The sequence below is a fragment of the Kogia breviceps genome, chromosome 2 (genome assembly GCF_026419965.1).
Source record: "Kogia breviceps isolate mKogBre1 chromosome 2, mKogBre1 haplotype 1, whole genome shotgun sequence".
In the NCBI taxonomy this organism is placed as follows: Eukaryota; Metazoa; Chordata; class Mammalia; order Artiodactyla; family Physeteridae; genus Kogia; species Kogia breviceps.
The window spans coordinates 140739780-140757166 of NC_081311.1; the positions used below are offsets into that span (position 1 = coordinate 140739780).

At 38.6% G+C, this 17387-nt stretch overlaps 1 protein-coding gene across 7 annotated transcripts in view; it reads right to left on the reverse strand.

The window, feature by feature from the left end:
* The window catches only part of METTL8 (methyltransferase 8, tRNA N3-cytidine), a 136956-nt gene that overhangs the window by 48249 nt on the left and 71320 nt on the right, over positions 1–17387 (reverse strand). For 6 of the 7 annotated variants that reach the window (XR_010839130.1, XM_067026274.1, XM_067026277.1 and 3 more), the window contains exons 6-10: positions 15189–15252; positions 13847–13986; positions 9269–9375; positions 9058–9123; positions 8152–8315 (exon numbers count right to left, since the gene is read on the reverse strand). Coding sequence is in view for 6 of the 7 variants with exons in the window: in XM_067026274.1 (XP_066882375.1) it covers positions 8152–8315; positions 9058–9123; positions 9269–9375; positions 13847–13986; positions 15189–15252 (541 nt within the window). In the remaining variant the exon portion in view is untranslated. Of the gene's footprint in view, positions 1–5161; positions 8316–9057; positions 9124–9268; positions 9376–13846; positions 13987–15188; positions 15253–17387 lie in introns of those variants that run through there. The other variant, XM_059053544.2, reaches the window with a different exon arrangement.

Genomic DNA, 17387 nt, shown 5'->3' on the forward strand with positions numbered 1-17387 from the left:
TTCTAAAAAGAGCAAAGGGGCTTTGCTCTTTTTTTTTCAAAGGGGCTTCCCTGGTGGCGCGGTGGTTAAGAATCCGCCTGCCAATGCAGGGGACATGGGTTCGAGCCCTGGTCCAGGAAGATCCCACATGCCGCACAGCAACTAAGCCCGTGCACCATAACCACTGAGCCTATGCTTTACAGCCCGCGAGCCACAACTACTGAGCTTGCATGCCACAACTACTGAAGTCTGCACGCCTAGAGCCTGTGCTCCACAACGAGAGGCCACCACAATGAGAAGCCCATGTCCTCAACGAAGAGTAGCTCCCGCTCGCCGCAACCAAAGCCTGCACACAGCAACGAAGACCCAACACAGCCAAAGATAAAAAAATAAAAATAAAATAAAAATAAAAAGTACCAAAAAAATGTATCAAGAACAAAATGTCTTAATGGCTATTTCTGTGATATAATTCAGGTAAACAGAAAAAGAGCTCATGGCCTCTGCAGCCTTCCTATTCCCAAGGCTCAGTGAAGTCTCTTTCTTTGGTTCTTCCTGAGACAGGCTAGGAGGCATTTAAGCTTAACAATCTAGTTCTCTGAGGTTGTTTCAAGTCACTCTTGCTACAAACTTCTCTGACCTCGCATTTTTCTTTGGGTCACTGGAACGGTATTTGGCTATTCTGCCTGTGAACACTGCCTACTTTCTCTAGGCCAGTGTGCCAGATGTTTCTGCTGGTAGTCTTTCCTAATGGTGACTGTTTGTATGTGTCTGGCTGAGCTTTAGAGGAATGACTGACCCTAGATTCCGTTGTCATCATATTGACATGGTACGCTTCCTCAGATGGACCTTGTCTATGCCAATAACTTTGTCCGTAACTCCCCACCATATGGTATTTTATTTGCCATATTATTTTATATTATAGATTAAGTCCTTAAAGACAACGCCCACCCCAATGTACTTAAGACCTTTGTCAGTCAAGGTTTTCTATTTTTATCATTCAACTATCCTTTGACATTAAACATCTTTTAATGTAAAGAATGCATTAATATATAAAAATATAGGCTCCAGGTTTAGAAAGCCACTCTCTTTGGAAAGTTACTGACACTTTGTAACAAACTATTAACAAATACCCCAAGGCAGGATGAATCAAGAGTAACTTACATTCATATATAAACATAACTATAGTATAGATAAAGTTGCATAACTAGAATAAAATTTAATGTAAACATGCTAAAGAGAAGAAAGCACGAGATTTATAAAGCTTACATGAAGTCAGAAAATGTTCAACTGAGTAATAACCAAAGCTTCATTAATTTGGCAGTCTTGGGGACTTAGAAAGTGAGGTAGCTCAAGCCAAATTCCTTGGGTGTTACAGTTCCTCCTGTTCCAGGCCAAGCAACTGGCAATGGAACTGCAGTAGGGGCAAGCACTGCGTGTGTTGTACATCGTTTTCATTGTAGGTAAAAACCAGCAAACAGGGAATTCTTATTGTTAAGTTTCCCTGTGCCCGTGATCAGCTTCTGCATGCACTTGGAGGAGAGACAACCCTATTAAGATGTCTTTTAAAAAGCTAAAGCTAAATGACTAAACATTAAAGCTTTGAGGAATGGGGGGGGGGAACCTACAAGGAAAGCATCAGCTTGCTTATCCAGGGAATGAGCAGAATTTAATTCTCATTCCAGCACGGGGCTGCTGGGCACCCAGCTCCTTTCACTCTGGGTAGAAAACAAATCCCCAAGTTGCTACTGAGCCAAACTTTAAAGGCCAGTCAGGAAATGAGCAGCACTCCGGAATGGGAAAGGCTGGATCAGTGTTTTTTCTAAAGTAAACAAAAGATCTGCAAAAGTATTTCCTTGCGCTATTTGGCAAGAGAAAGAAGCACCTGGAGAGTGAGTTAGGAAGAGAAAGCCTATAAAACAAGGGAGTAAAACAAGGATGGTTATAATGAAGCTTTGTCTTTGTCTCACTAATCTCCAGAGCCCAAGTATTCTATTACGAAACAAAGTAGCAAATGAAGAGATGCTCAGAAAGACTGGTTGATTAAGAATACATTCATGGAGAGGATAAACAGAGTAAATGCTTTTCTGGATCCTGAATTTCATCTTTCATTTGGATTTTTTAAAAAAACCTTTAAAAATATCTTCCAGAGAGTCAAAGTGGAATATATACATTAAAATAAATGAGGGCTGTGACGGAAGACGTATGAGCAAGGAGAAAAGCTATTATCCTTAGAGGCAGAAATTTCCTTGCTTCAATGCGGCATGTGACATTGGCAATACCAGCCATTCTCTTTCAGTGCAAGTTCCAAATGCTGCTTAAGGGGACGCTGTTCCAGCTCACCTGAGGGAGTGCGGCGTAACTAAAAACGTATGGACAGCTATCACGCCTGTTCAGCAGGACAGCCTCAGGAGAAAGACGTTACTCTCAAAAGGCAGGAGGTGAGAGAAATGAGGCAGCAATTGCATAGTGTTCCTTGTGTTAAGCACACAGCATTAAAAAAAAACCATCAACAAACTAATGCAAGAGATTCAACAGCATCTCATCATTAATTTTAGGAAGTTACACAGTTTTAGAGTTTTTTCTCAATGAGAAAGGTTTAAAGACTTGAAGGGTGACTGCCCTTCCCCAAAGTTTTTTGAAACAACCAACAACTGATATATAAAGATTAAGTATGAAAAAAACTAATTTCTTTTTCTGCAATGAACTAGGAAGTGTCACATAAAGGAGCAATGGGTTGAAAACACCGCCAAAGAATTTGTGTAAGGATAACAGAACTCATAGTTTTCCTGGACTAAACCCCACCAGCCCAAGTAGGAGAGATGTTCGGGGCTTTCTAGGAGGCAATGAACAGCTCACCTAATTAAGTAGTTAACACCTGATAGAAAAGCATGTATTTTCTGGAGTTCAGGCTCTACTTAGTGCCTATCTGCTGGAGAAAATCAAAGATAAAGACAAAAATCACTGGGATGCCAAGGACACAGCTAACTAAATGCTATTTGTGACTACTTGAAGTCCATGTGCTCCTAAATATTATTTTATTCTCCTTATGTAATGTTAGCATGTATTTACCCATTCACCTGCCTATAGCTGTTCCTGAATAAAGGTTTAAGTGGTTGTGAAACCACACGCACCGTAGAATCCAAAGCAGCTGTTTTAAACTCTTGGACAGTGGTGGTGCCTTGTAGCTTGCTTTTGATGAGCTCCGGGAGCAGCTGAGGGTGAGCTGTCTTTGACCATCTGGAGGTTTTAATGTGCTCCATGCAGATCATGCCAACCTGGCTTGCCAGAGTTGGGGTCATTGTGCCCTGAGACACTTCAGGATGGTGCTCAAGGGAGCTGTGCTCTACCGCCACCTGGGCCCCTCTGGCAGGTGAACTTGCATTTTCAATTTGATGCTGTTTTTCTTAGCCTCTGTAGGGACTCACACGCAGAACTATTATTACTTGCTTGTTACTGCATGTTGCTGACTCATACGCAGAGGAAAAAGTAATTTTGTCTTAACACCTCTTCCCTGTCATTTAAGGCATATGTTAATGAAAGACAGATTTTGGCATCCACTCTCCTCTGCAGCTTTGAGGCCACAGTATATATTCATTATACATGAAGATGCAACTGTTATTTTACTTCTATTTATATTTATAACCACACCAAAGCCAACCTGCAGGTAACTTTGTGCCTCTCAAATCCCAAGCCATATTCCAAGAAATGCTCAACATGTCATGCTTGAATTGGCATTATTGTACATACAATGTTTTAAACAAAGATGTTTTCACTCATTTTACTATTGACACTCCCTGATCACATATTTTAGATTATGCTGGAGCTGATCCCTTTGAGGGTTCCCCCTACCCCCTTGCACTACAGACTGATTTATTTTCTTTAAGTGAGGAGTATGCAAGTGGTGGGTGCTCTGTGTGCTCGCAGGGGAGCCAAGTGGAAGGCTGAAGCCCAAAGGGGGTGGGACAAGAGCAGAAGTAAACATATGCAGAATGCTGAAAAGAGCTGACTGCAAGCTTTTGCTTTGTCATTCCTCTCCGTTCCTTTCCTTCTCTTCCTTCCCAGTTTGTAACTGTGGATAAGTACTACCAACTTATTTCATAGAATCACTGGATCTAGAATGAGCTGTCTCCTTGAAGATCGTCTGATCCAAACTCCCACCCATTGCTATAATTCTCCGCTTGATTCAGGAGCTCTTTTTCTTCTCCAGCAGCTTTCCCGAACAGCATTTGAGTCTATCAATTAAAAGTGTACTGATGAGACTAGTAGTTTTGGAATCAGACACTTCTGGGCCCAAACTGTGTTTCTGCCACTGACTCGCGGTGACATCCTAGGCAAATTACCCAATACCTCAGAGCTCCAGTCTTATCTGTTAAATGGTTACAATAAAAACTAATTCATAGGCGTTTGAGAATTAAATGAAGGAATAATGTGGTGTATGAAAGACTTAGCACTCAGAGGTACATTAAGAGCAGCTAAGCGGTTCAACAGGAACTAGGACCCATGCTTCCTGTCTGACTCGCATGCAATATTTTTCCATGCATTTTACTGTCTTTCTCACAAGGTCTCATAAAACCACTGAAAAAGTTTCTGCTGCTGGAGTACTCTGTATGCTGCCTTGTAGACTGTAAATGCTGTTATTAATAACAATACCTCACATATATTCAGTGCTTTAGATTTAACAATGCACTTTTCACAAGGAGGGGAGGTGAATACCCACACCAACACGTCTACTGATGACTAACAGAGGCAGAAAGCACAAGAAGCAGAGGCTCAGAAAAAGGCCTATTAATGATGCAAATGTGAAGTTATCTGCACTGTGAGGAGCATAACAAACATTAAAACCAATTAGAAGTAATAATGCGTGATATAGTCTGGCTTCAGAAATTGGCTTTGATGAGTTGGAAAACCAGAGGAATATAGCATAGGAGTCTGGGGGCAAGAATTTAAGTTACCTGATGTTGAACGGTTTACATGGTCCTGATGCCCCGGAGGGCTGCTCTTTGCATACGGGTGAATAATTTTCACGTACAAATGAGTACAGCAATGATTTAGACTGCATGATGGTAGAAACCTCGATGTGTTCATAATTTAGAGACAACACATATGGAACTGAGACAAGCAAAGCAAATAAGTTCTCAGAAGTCAACATTAACTGGGTGTTTCAATACGACAAATGTGTCATACCGAAATGCAAAACTTTTAATAACAGAAACCGTTACCTTGGCTTCCTCACAACCTTATGAAACAGTACTTCATGTGTGTGAGAATTTTTACATTTGGAAAATGCTCAAAAGTGAATTTGTATAAATGGAGGAAAACAGAGGGTGCATTTTTAATATAGCATATTTCATTTTCTGTATTATAAAATAAAGGAACACATCTTTTTCTGTTAGAAAGAAAATAGTCCTTTTGAAATTCATCTCCCTCAGCAGATGAATTTTTAAATATCAAACTCTGCCTAACTAACTAGTCCTAGCTCCATGGATTTGAGGGAAAAAATGAGAATTTCATGCACTTATCAAATATTTTAAACTAATACCCAAGCAGATACATTTGCAACATTTCATGATTTCTTAATATCTACAGGCAATATTCCAAATCAGGTCTTTCTCTTTTTTTTTCCTCTGCCAAAGAAATCTACATTTTGTCTGGCAGCAAACTCTTAAGTAGGAGGTTGATTCAGGTAGGCTAAGGGAGAGAAAGACTGACCAGACAAGTAGAAGACACTGATAGAAATGGCCCATTGAGCAGCCATGTGGAATAGGAGGTCTATGCTAGACAGAGCCCAAAAGAGCCCAGTTTGTGTCTCACAGTCCAAATTTGGTTGATGTATTTTTGAAGTTTCTAAAGGTTAACTACATGCTGTAATACATTATAGAAAGACACGGAGCAGAATTTTACTGTGCCAGTCAAGAAGCTGGCTTGAATCTGCTATTTAGGACAGAGAGAGACAGTACAATTTACATGTATGAGAATGTGGGAATAATTTTACCTTCTGTTGTTTTTAAAACCACCTTGGACCATGATTTTTAAATTGAGACACAAGAAGATCTGCTGGGGTTCCCATAGCAACATTAACTTATCTAACTGCCCTTGCTGTACGTAATACTTTCGTTACTAGTTTGGCTTTTAAATATACACTTTAATTAGGAAAACAACTGAGTTAAGAGTATCAGGCAAATTTTGACTTTTACATTTACTGCATGTTTAAACAGAAACCTTGATATTGTACTTCTGAAGACTTGTTATCAAGGTAAATGTATGCAAAAACCTTCGTGGTTTTCCTTGCCCTGATCTCTGACCTCACTGCATTCCATTCTGTTGACGGCTCCTCAATCAATCTCTCTAAATATATTTATAACACACCATGGCTAGGATAAAACAGAAATAAACCAACCTCGGATGGCTCTAGTCCAGAGACTAGAACCCAATGCACCCTCTATTCAAGGCTGTCTATAAGCTGATGCCCTCCCCATCTTTTCTCCACCATTCTGAATCATGAATATCCCCACCAAACATACCTGTCTTCTCACCATCTTCTGAGAGCATATGCTCTAGGACTAGCCTGAGACCTACCTACTTCCCAGAACCCTGATTCTTTCCCTTCCATCCCACAGCTGATCTTTCTCTCTCTTCAGAACCATTATTACTACTGCTACCACCACACGATGTCTGTGACTGGGCAGCAACCCTCCCCTCTTTTCTGATAACAGTGTCTTGATTTTCCTTTGAGGAACTTGCCTCCATTCCATACAGTCTGGTGGTGCCATCAAATAACCTGTCCTGCCCCAGTCTGTCAAAAGATGAATCCATGATCCAAACTGGACCAATCATATTCTTCCAGGAAGGTGAATTTTAAGTGAGTTCAAAAAGGAAAAATAGTTGAAACTGATCATTCTGATGGTGGTCCTTTCAAGAGATTGTCCACGTCTTCCAGATTTCTGTGGCTCATAATCAAGCATATCAGCTAGCTGATAAGCTCCCTATTTGAGTGCTTGCTCACATATTATCTTAGATCATGATTTAGAGGCTTGGGATGCACACAGTTTGCTTTGCCAGCTAGAGCCTATTTATGCTCTCAGAAGACAGAGCTGGGTCTTTATTTATTGTATTATTCCATATAATTCAGCACAACGTAAGTACTCAGTATATGTTGTATAATGAATGACAGACCAGTATTAGAAACTCCATTTTCACCAAGTGCAATTTGCAAGCCAATTTATGTCTTTTTTGAGGCAAGGTGGTAAATACATTTTTTTTTTTTTTTTTTAGGTACGCGGGCCTCTCACTGCTGTGGCCTCTCCCGTCGCGGAGCACAGACTCTGGACGCGCAGGCTCAGCGGCCATGGCTCACGGGCCCAGCCGCTCCGTGGCATGTGGGATCCTCCCAGACCGGGGCACGAACCTGCATCCCCTGCATCGGCAGGCAGACTCTCAACCACTGTGCCACCAGGGAAGCCCATAAATAAATTTTTAATTGCTACGACTTAAGAATTTTCTTGGGTATGACAGTTGTCTTAAAGAAGGCTTCCAACTTATACACCTAAGAATAGCCTGAAAATAATATTAGCATTGGCCATACTTCCTCAATTTTAAGAAAGGAAAGAGAAACTAAAATTCTGTTTCAGACATTAGTCTGTGAATTAAAGAAAAAAAAAGTTTTGGGACGAACAATGACAAAACAAAAAATATATACTTTTGTCTTGGTCTTGTGACTTTCCTTGGAAACAAGGTGAGCTGCCTCTCTGCTATCAGTTAACAGTGTAGGAGAGTTCAACTGTGTTCAACTAATGTATAAATAAAGTAGATGGGTTTTTTTTCACTTCTAAAAAATGGCAGGTTTCCGCTTCTCAGAATCATCTGACTTATATCGGTAATTTAACTGAATGCTTATAAAGCTCAAAGAACAAACAAAATGGTTAAGATGTAATAAATCCAAACAAGCTTTAGCATATTAAGTTTTGAAAACACAGAATATTGTGCTCTCTTCCAAATCACTTACATGTGCATAAAATGTACAAAAGAGCCCACCCATGGTAAACAGCAGGACATACAAATTCTCTTCTGTCTTTTCAGAAATGAAAGATTTACAGAAGACTTTGAATAGTGTAATCCTCTGGTTTGTACCTTAACATGATACATAGTTCAGCCATGAGAAAAGGGTGAAAATACCAATTTGGAGCTTTTTTGAGTGAAGGGTAATGGTTTCTGGAATTTTCCTTGAACCCACACTCGATGCATTTTCACTTTTTTTTTCCTATTAACTTGTAAGCGACGATCGACCAGATTTTGCTTCTCATTTAACCCAGCCTTGCAGAACATATCGTGGACTTCCCCTGTGAGACAAGAATGGCAGTCAAATGTATGATATGTGACTTGGGGGGAGGGGCAGTCAGGAACAATGGAACATTAATGGAATGAATGACCATCTGAATTTTCATTTATACCGACAAACATTCTCTAGTACAAATTGGTGAAGGAAACCCATGACACCAAGTGCGTTTCTTCTATTTCACACAAACACACCAAGTATAAACAGTTGAACACAGCAGGTGTAACAGGTATACAACACTATTGGTTGCAGCTTTCAATATTTTGAAAGGTGCCCAGATCTGAGTTTTTGTTGGTTTGCAGAGACCCCAAATGGCACATTGTAAAAGTACTCACATAAGTTTGGGGGAAGTCCTTGAATGCAGGATTCATTTTAAATGCTTTTTGAAAAGTGAGAAATTGACAAGAGATAAGTAATTTTCTATGGACTCTTAAAATCACATTCCCTCTTTTGGCTGTGGCATGTCATCAATTTTATCATATCTGGGCTAACAGTACCTCCAAAATGGAAACTTCCTTAGGGTATGAGGATGAAACAAGTGATTCTTTAAATTGAAGAAAGATTAAAAGGCAAAAAGCTCATTTTCAAGTTTTTACATAGAACAGTTATAATCACTAAGGTGTAAAGACATCTAATGTTTATTCAACTCTTAAAGCCTCATTTTTAGAGCTTTTGAGTTTCTCCCTGCAAATAATACCCAAGGAAAGTTTTTACAGCTAATTATTTCCTCTTACAGATAAGCATACCTTTTGTAAAGAAATATGCTCTGGTACCATCTCCTCGAACATAAAAGTTTTCAGATAAACAATGCCCTAAAAAAAAAAAAAAGTGTGACAAGAGAAACTTAGTATTCCTTAAGAAAACCACCACCACCACCAACAACAAAACTGACATGAAATGTAAACACAGCATTCTTTAAAACACAAGAAAATAACTCCAAACTGAATATACCATTACCCCTTTTAAAACGAAGCTGAGTCTTATCATATCTTCCATAGTCCCGAAATAACAGCATCCCCCCAGGTTTCAGTAACTTGGACAGTCGGTTTACAACACCTTGCATCCTTTGAAAACAAAGCAAGAGACTCTGTGGAAGTCTTGTTTTATACGCCACATTTAACCTCCTTAATGATAAAACAAGCACAGCTCAATAAGGCCAAAGAAACGTAAGCCACAAATATAAGGGGAACAAAACCAAAAATATTTTGTATAGAAAGAAAAAAAGGACACCACCTTGCTAAATAATCAGATTCAAAAAGCCTAGAATATCAAGAAATCACCCAAATGACCAGAGCAGTAACTTCACAGAGCTTGATGTGTGATGTCAATGTTGAACTGCAAAACCACATAGACATTCCTGATATTTACAGCAAATTATGATAGTTCCAAGGCAGAAAAAAAATGAAGTCATTTCATTTTCCTTGCAAGATAAAAACTATGCCAGAACTGTCCCAATCAGACATACCTAAATGGGGATCATCTTTCCTCCAAAACTAGCTGCTTTTCCTCCTGACTTTATTTAGTTCAAAGGTACTAAATTCACCGAAGTGTAACACCTCAGAGAAATCTTTGACTCCTTTTATTTTTCTCTTCCTCCACTATCCTCAGCACAACCATTGGTCATCAAATTGTATGTCTTTTTTAAAAAAACTACATATTTGATAGTTTCTCTCTCTCGTTTCCCATTGGTACTCCCTTAGTATACAAACTCCAACATCCTCAGGTTGGAAACAGAACTGCTTCTTAACAGGTGTTATTATTCTCCCTGTCAATCCTTCCTGCATATTATTGATGAATTAGTATGCTTAAAATGATGGTTTTGTCAAATCATCCCTTTGCTCAAATTTTCATGATTTTAATTCATAGGATGAAAATCTTAGTTTCTTATTTGAGCCCTTAAGATCACCTACAACTGACCTCAATCTTTCCAACATCTTTCCCACTACTTCCTAATCTGAAGCATCTTTAGCCAAACTGTTACATGCTTGGCTCTGAGCAGTCCATGCCTTTGCTCACATGGTTTCCCCTCAAAGAATTCTCTCCTCCTTACTCTTTGCCTATTTAAATTCTATTCACACTCTAAGCCCGAGCTCAATACTGGGAAGCTTTTACTTTCTTCCTTTTACTGCTTATTCTACCCATCTGGTTCCCAAACATGACCCCTTGTGACTGTTTTTTTTGTTTTATTGTGGTTTTTTTTTGGTTGTGTTGGGTTTTTGCTGCTGCGTGTGGGCTTTCTCTAGTTGCGGCGAGCAAAGGCCACTCTTTGTTGCAGTGCGCGGGCTTCTCACTGTGGTGGCTTCTCATTGTGGAGCACAGGCTCTAGGAGCGCAGGCTTCAGTAGTTGTGGCATGCAGGCTCAGTAGTTGTGGCTCACGGGCTTAGTTGCTGCGAGGCATGTGGGATCTTCCTAGACCAGGGATCGAACCCGTGTCCCCAGCCTTGGCAGGTGGATTCTCAACCACTGTGCCACCAGGGAAGCCTGTGACTGCTTTTGATTTAATGTTTTTGGTTAAGTGTTCAAGGTCTTATATGTGATTACGGTACAGAGATGACAAAGATTTCAGATCTCATATCAAGCCAAGTGACTGACATTGGCTGCAAACAGAGCTCTACTGAAAAAGACTCTTAAGACTCACAGGGAATGACAATCTACAAAATCAATTATCAATGTCTGCCCTGGGCAGAGAATGGTAAATGGCAGCCTGTGTACTAAGTCCTTGCTGTTTCTGCTTTATTCAAGCTTCTTAAAGCTTCTAAGCATTTCTTATTTTAAAAATGAGGAGTTTTGATCAGATAATCTGTAAATTCCTTCCAATTAAAACACCATTCAGGGACTTCCCTGGTGGCGCAGTGGTTAAGAATCCGCCTGCCAATGCAGGGGACACAGGTTCGAGCCCTGGTCCGGGAAGATCCCACATACCGCGGAGCAACTAAGCCCATGGGCCACAACTACTGAGCCCGTGTGCCACAACTACTGAAGCCCACGTGCCTAGAGCCTGTGCTCCAAGACAAGAGAAGCCACCGCAATGAGAAGCCCATGCACTGCAACGAAGAGTAGCCCCCGCTCTCTGCAACTAGAGAAAGCCGGCAAGCAGCAACGAAGATCCAATGCAGTCAAAATTTTTTAAAAATTAAAAAAAAATAAAAATTTAAAACACTTGTTAAGTGGAATAACAGGGTGAAACAGTATGTCAGGTTATGAAAGAAGTAGGTAGTGAGAAAATGAAAGTAACTATGAAAACAAGAGAGAAATGACAGAAAAAGGTGCCATGATGAGAAAAAAAAGCTCTTTAAAAAAAACTGGAACATAAGTACATGAAAGAGAAAAAGAAAAGTATTTTTCCTTGTTTATTTTATTACAGGTTATTTTCACACTGTGCTTATATCCTTAGAATTTGGCAATTAAAGAAAACCATATCTAAACCTTAAAATATTCACTTTCCAGATAAATGTTTTATGTACAGAGAAAAAAAATCTCTTTCTGCAATTATTAGCAAAACAAGCATGAAACGAAAACACAAAAAACCAAACAGCCGAATACTTCAAAATGCAGCCTCCTTCTGCCAATCTTCTCCTCCCAACTATCCTTTAAAGTCTGCGTTGCAGATGAAGGCAAGAGGTGGGGAGCTGCTTCTCTAATCAGCCCATCTTGGCTCATAATGCAATTCCAGAGCCAGTTCCTGAGAAATGCAGGTGGGAGTGGCCTGCAGGTGAGAGACAAGAATGGGGGAAAGCCCCTTTTCTTTTTTTATCTGACTTGGGCCAACTCTGCTATCCTCACCTATCGCTGGATGGAGGGAGAGGATAAGGAAAAGAAGAGATTAAAAAAAAAAAAAAAAAGAGTGTTTATTGACTATTCTATGCTTAGATCTTTAGAAAACATATTATACTTTTATTTCAATAACAAGAAGGACAGCTACCTCTTTTTTGGTAGCCTTCTATGGTTTATTCCCATTTAAGCTGGGACCCCAAGACTCAAGGTCTAGCTGAATTGCTTTTCCAAGCTGGCAATAAGCCATTTTTCTAGAATTTTCCTGGGGCTGAATCTACTACCACCGTGCTAGATGACCCTAAAGATACTGCCTTACTTTTCACTTTCTATTACCCAACTTCTACTCATTCACCTCATTTTTAGATCATTTCCACATAGGTAAGAAAGTAGCTACTGACATGATACATCTGAACTTATTTTATAATAAACAAATAGAATGCATAAATGTACTATAAAAACAATCTTTCCAAGATATCTGCTTCCCCTTCTCTTTAACATTCAATTCAAATCATGACAAAAATACATTATCTAAACTAATTCAAATAGTCTTTTTGAGGTCTCATTTTGAATTTAAACATTTCCTGTTATAGGTGTCAGATAGAAAATCTTGTTCACTATCCACCTACTCTATCCTTTTTATTATTCATCCTTTTAACTGTGAAACAAAATACATAGATGACATCCTTCTACCAGTACCTGAATAATGCCAACAGTATAAACAGATTAGCAGAAAGAAATAGGTTATAGAAACTGGGAGGAAGTAACTTCATGGAACTTGATATATCTCACCAGGTGCAATTATACATTTCATTTGTTATTTGGAAATCTAATTTGCTTTTCCACAAGTAATCAAAGTGCACATCTCTGAATGAGAAGTGAAAGGACTGTATAGGGTCCTAGTGACCTTATAACAGCAAAGAAAGAAGGACACAATACTCGATTTCTTTGGGAAAGAATCACACTCACCAAACAAAAAGCAGTTGATGCCAAGTCTGTATCTATTACCAGAAGATCACGAAAACCCAATTTTAAGAAACGTTATGAAGGCACAACCCCTGACACTTACCACACATGTGTCTTAATACATACAAGGTGGCAAAATTTTAAGAAAAGTGATCATTTTAATTGCTGGTAATATCTCTTTGTGCTTCCTCTTTGGAGAAAAGCTGTATTTATTATTTCAAAACCTTATGTGAACAAAAATATTTAAGTCATGAATATTTAAATGATGGCACTAGGCCAATCTTAGATTATAAAGGTCTGAGGTTAATATGGCAAATCTTGATAACCCCTAATTCCCTAGTGGGCTTCTTTAAAACAAATATTTTAAAGCCCATCGACAGACCAGTGTGAAGCCAAACAGATTTACAGCCCACCTCTTCATGAACATTCAGCAAGATGCTAAATCAAAGATGTTTGTTTCTGATCACCATGTACAATTTCCCTCTTGGGAGTCTATTAGGCTGTTCTGAATTTGTCATTTCCTTGAAGCTCTGTCACTTTTAATAGGTATGTGTCTTGCCAGAAGATGCTTACTTCATTCTGACAGTGACAGAAACCTCACTAAAGAAATAGTGTCACCAGTTTCTTTCTGAAAGTCTGAAGAAAGAAAAAACTGCATTTAAAAGGCTGCATATTATACATAATGTAGTTCATTAAATAATAAATTCAAGAATTGTCATTTTTGCTTTGATAGTTCTGAAAGCCACTCCTGATAAAGGGGCTGTACACATTTGCTCTGCCCTTTCGTCTTCATCTACCTGTCAGGATGAATGGAAGAGAGCACAAAGACGAGGAGAATGACATCCAGGATCCCATCTGGAAAAGGGTAGGGCAGGCCATCATCACAAACATCATGAACAAAGGCACAGCACTGGGCTGCTCTGTATGACGTGTGCGACTGTCATGATAAAGGAATGAAAAGACAAAAAAAGTTGTCAGCAGATTTTCTAGTATTTTTCTCAAATTAAAAAGGTCAATTTAACTTCTCTCAAGTGACTTTCTTCTATAATTTTGATTTTTGGATTAGGTATTCTGTTAGGTTATTTTAAGCTGTCATAAAAAATTAAGTCTAGCACTTGGACTTGATAACAAATATTGTTTTGCAATCCCTCTTTAGCTTGAAAAGTGGAGTAGGGCAGTCTTTCTGAGTCAGTAGGCAGTGTTGCTGGAAGCCCACCCTGTGTTACTTCAGAGGCACTGAGATGGTCCTCGGTTCTCTCTCTCACTGCTTATTCCATGCCTCCTTTGGCATTAACATATAAATATCCTATAGTACATAATCAACATTAGGTAATGGTGATGGCTGTACAACTCTAAATATAGTAAAAATTGCAGGATTGTATACTTTAAAATGGTGAAATTTATGGTATGTGAACTATACCTCAATAAAGATGCTATTTTAAAAAACCACATTAGAGTACATACACACACAATTTGCCTATAAAAACAACACTAGATGGATATATACCAAAAAACTAACAGTGATTCACTCTAGGACTCTAAAAAAGCATATTATAGGTAAATTTTATCTTCCCCTTTAGGCTTTTCAGTATTTTAGAAAATGTCTACAATGAAAAACTATTAACTCTTATTATCAGAAATTATGTTCCATGTGTTTACTATACATTTTTGTTAGAATTTCCATTCCTTTTCCATCCATTCCTTTTCCATTTCCTAAAATTACCTCTTTTTGCTATGATAATGCTTATTAGCATTTGGGAATTGGTCAAATAAGTTTACCTGACAGTTGAGGACATTTTAGATTTGTAATATATGCCTTTGCAGACCTTTTTTTTTTTTCAAATTTTTTAATTTAATGAGTGCCTACTATGTGCCAAACTGTGTGTAAAGCTCTAGGGACATAAATATAAATAACACCTTGTAGGAACCACTCCCTTGAACTCTATATTAAATCCCAAACAACTTCTATTGTTTTAGGGTAACATCTTAGGCATCAGTTGATGATATGATTTGCAAAATTGTAAAAGCTCAGTTGGAAATGGTCACAGATTACATTTGATTTAGTTACATTAAAAAAAAAATCACTTCAACAGCAAAAAATATATATATAGCTCTCTTTAAAGAAAATATAAGGCATACCTTTACCAGCTCTACAGCTCCAGAAGCAAAATCACAACAATAAAGAAAGAACTCTGGAGCATTCCTATGAAAATGAAAGAAATATTTAAATCTAGAACCCAGATATGCTGAAGCTACAGAAGAAAGGAAAGTGTAGGTTTGAACTTGTTAGTATTTCTTTAACAGAATTTTGGATGACACTTGGCTTGTTGTTTCTTCTTTTTAGACACTGTTCTCTGCAGTGGTGTGTGGATGCCCTCATGTTGTTTCTGAACCAACATTATCTCAAACACTTATCAATTACAGGGTGACTTTCAAATTCCTGCCCTGATTTTAAGGCCCTCCATTATGTGGACCTAATTGCTCCATATCCCATCATACTCTCCCATGGGAAACCTCCAAAGCCACCCATCAGCATTGCTCAATCTTCCTCCTACCCCTCACAGGCACTCTTTCTTGTCTGCCTCCAGCCAGCATGGCCTGTAACTCCTCTTAGCTTAGCCAAGTTCTATCCTCTCCAAGGACCCTCAACCCCGTGTCCTTTGGTGCTTCGTTTCTCTTCCCGTGTGTACGTTCCTCATTTGCTCCTGGACCTCTCACAGAGGCTCTGATGCACGGATGATGATGTGTATATATATATATACATATATATTAGAAGTTGCATTTACATGCTGTTAAATATAATATTAATGTTTATATTAATGGCATGTAAATACAACTTCTAAAAAATAAAACACTAATATATTATTATCTTTTCAAGTGATTTTCAAACTTTTATTGAACCTTATATATGGACCAAGCATTAGAATACAAAGTAGTAAATGAAACTGTCTAATAAAAACTGTCTAGTAAGAGTATGGGATTTGGGAGCCAATTACACCTGTGTTTAAATCCTGGATTTGCCACTTATTAACACAGAATTTGACTTCTCCGAGACTCAGTTGCTTTACCTACAATATGTAAATAAAGTACGCAAATTCAGGGGTTTTTTTTTGGGGGGGAATGTTTACCCATATGAAAATCCTGACTAATTTTAATTGGCCTCCACTGAACTTAGACAAGTTCTATTTGGTCTTTACCTGAAATTCAGTAACAATGGCTGAGCCATGGTTACTAAATGGGCAGGCACATAAAGCTGTCCCTTGAACAATACAGGTTTGAACTTTGCAGGTTCACTTACACATGGATATTTTTCAATAGTAAATACTAAGTACTGTATGGTCCGTGGTTGATGGAATCTACAGATACAGAAGGAACCACAAATACGAAGGGTCGACTATAAATTATTCATGGACTAACCTTCCACATTGTTCAAGGGTCAACTGTACTTTGAATTTTGTGGGTCAGTACCCTTCCTAATCATACCTTGTATGCTATTAGCAAAGGATCCTTGCATCATCTTGCTTAGTAGTGTGTCTGAATCACAGAAAGAGGTCAGTATGTCCTAAACAGTAATTATAGGTATGGTCCTGGCTCTTGTGGATTTTATAGCCTAGTTGGGGACATATACAATTTCTATAGAAGTGTGCATAAGGCAAGCACCCTCAGGTGAAAGTCTTAAGAATTTTGAAGGAGGGGGATGGCATTGCTAAGTGGGGAGAAGGGGAAAGGGTTTAGAAGTGGGAGTCACATGCTAGGGATGAGAAGCAGAGTTGATCCTGAGAGCCCAGTGTATGACAGGATATATGGGCTTTGAAGCACATAATTAGAACTTCTAATTTGATTCAGGAGGCATTTCAAGCAAGGAGGACTTCTAAATACATATGGAATATAAGCACAAATATGCATTTAGCAAAATCTCACCCAGGCTCACATTACTCTCTTAAATGCTACTCATTGATGAATACTGCATTCATGTATAGTATTCATATATAGTATAGTATTCATGTATAGTGCCATTCTGTGGCACTAGGGGTTTGTATTCAAATTAAGATCTGTCCAAATAAATTAATGTATCATTAATAGATTTGGTTATGAAAAGTTAACCAGTACTGAATCAAAGTTAAAACTTGTGCTGCTTGTCTTTTCATATCCATCCCATACAAAAATTGTGCTTTATTGCAGCATACCCTTATTGTTTCCTATGAAATCCATATATTTGTGATTTGTAATTGTTGGTTGGTCACACATGTTTGAAATGTCTCAAAAAACACTCAGATACATATAGTACTATGTGGTATGAAGGCTAAGGGCAAGGGCTCTGAAACCAGACTGCCAAGG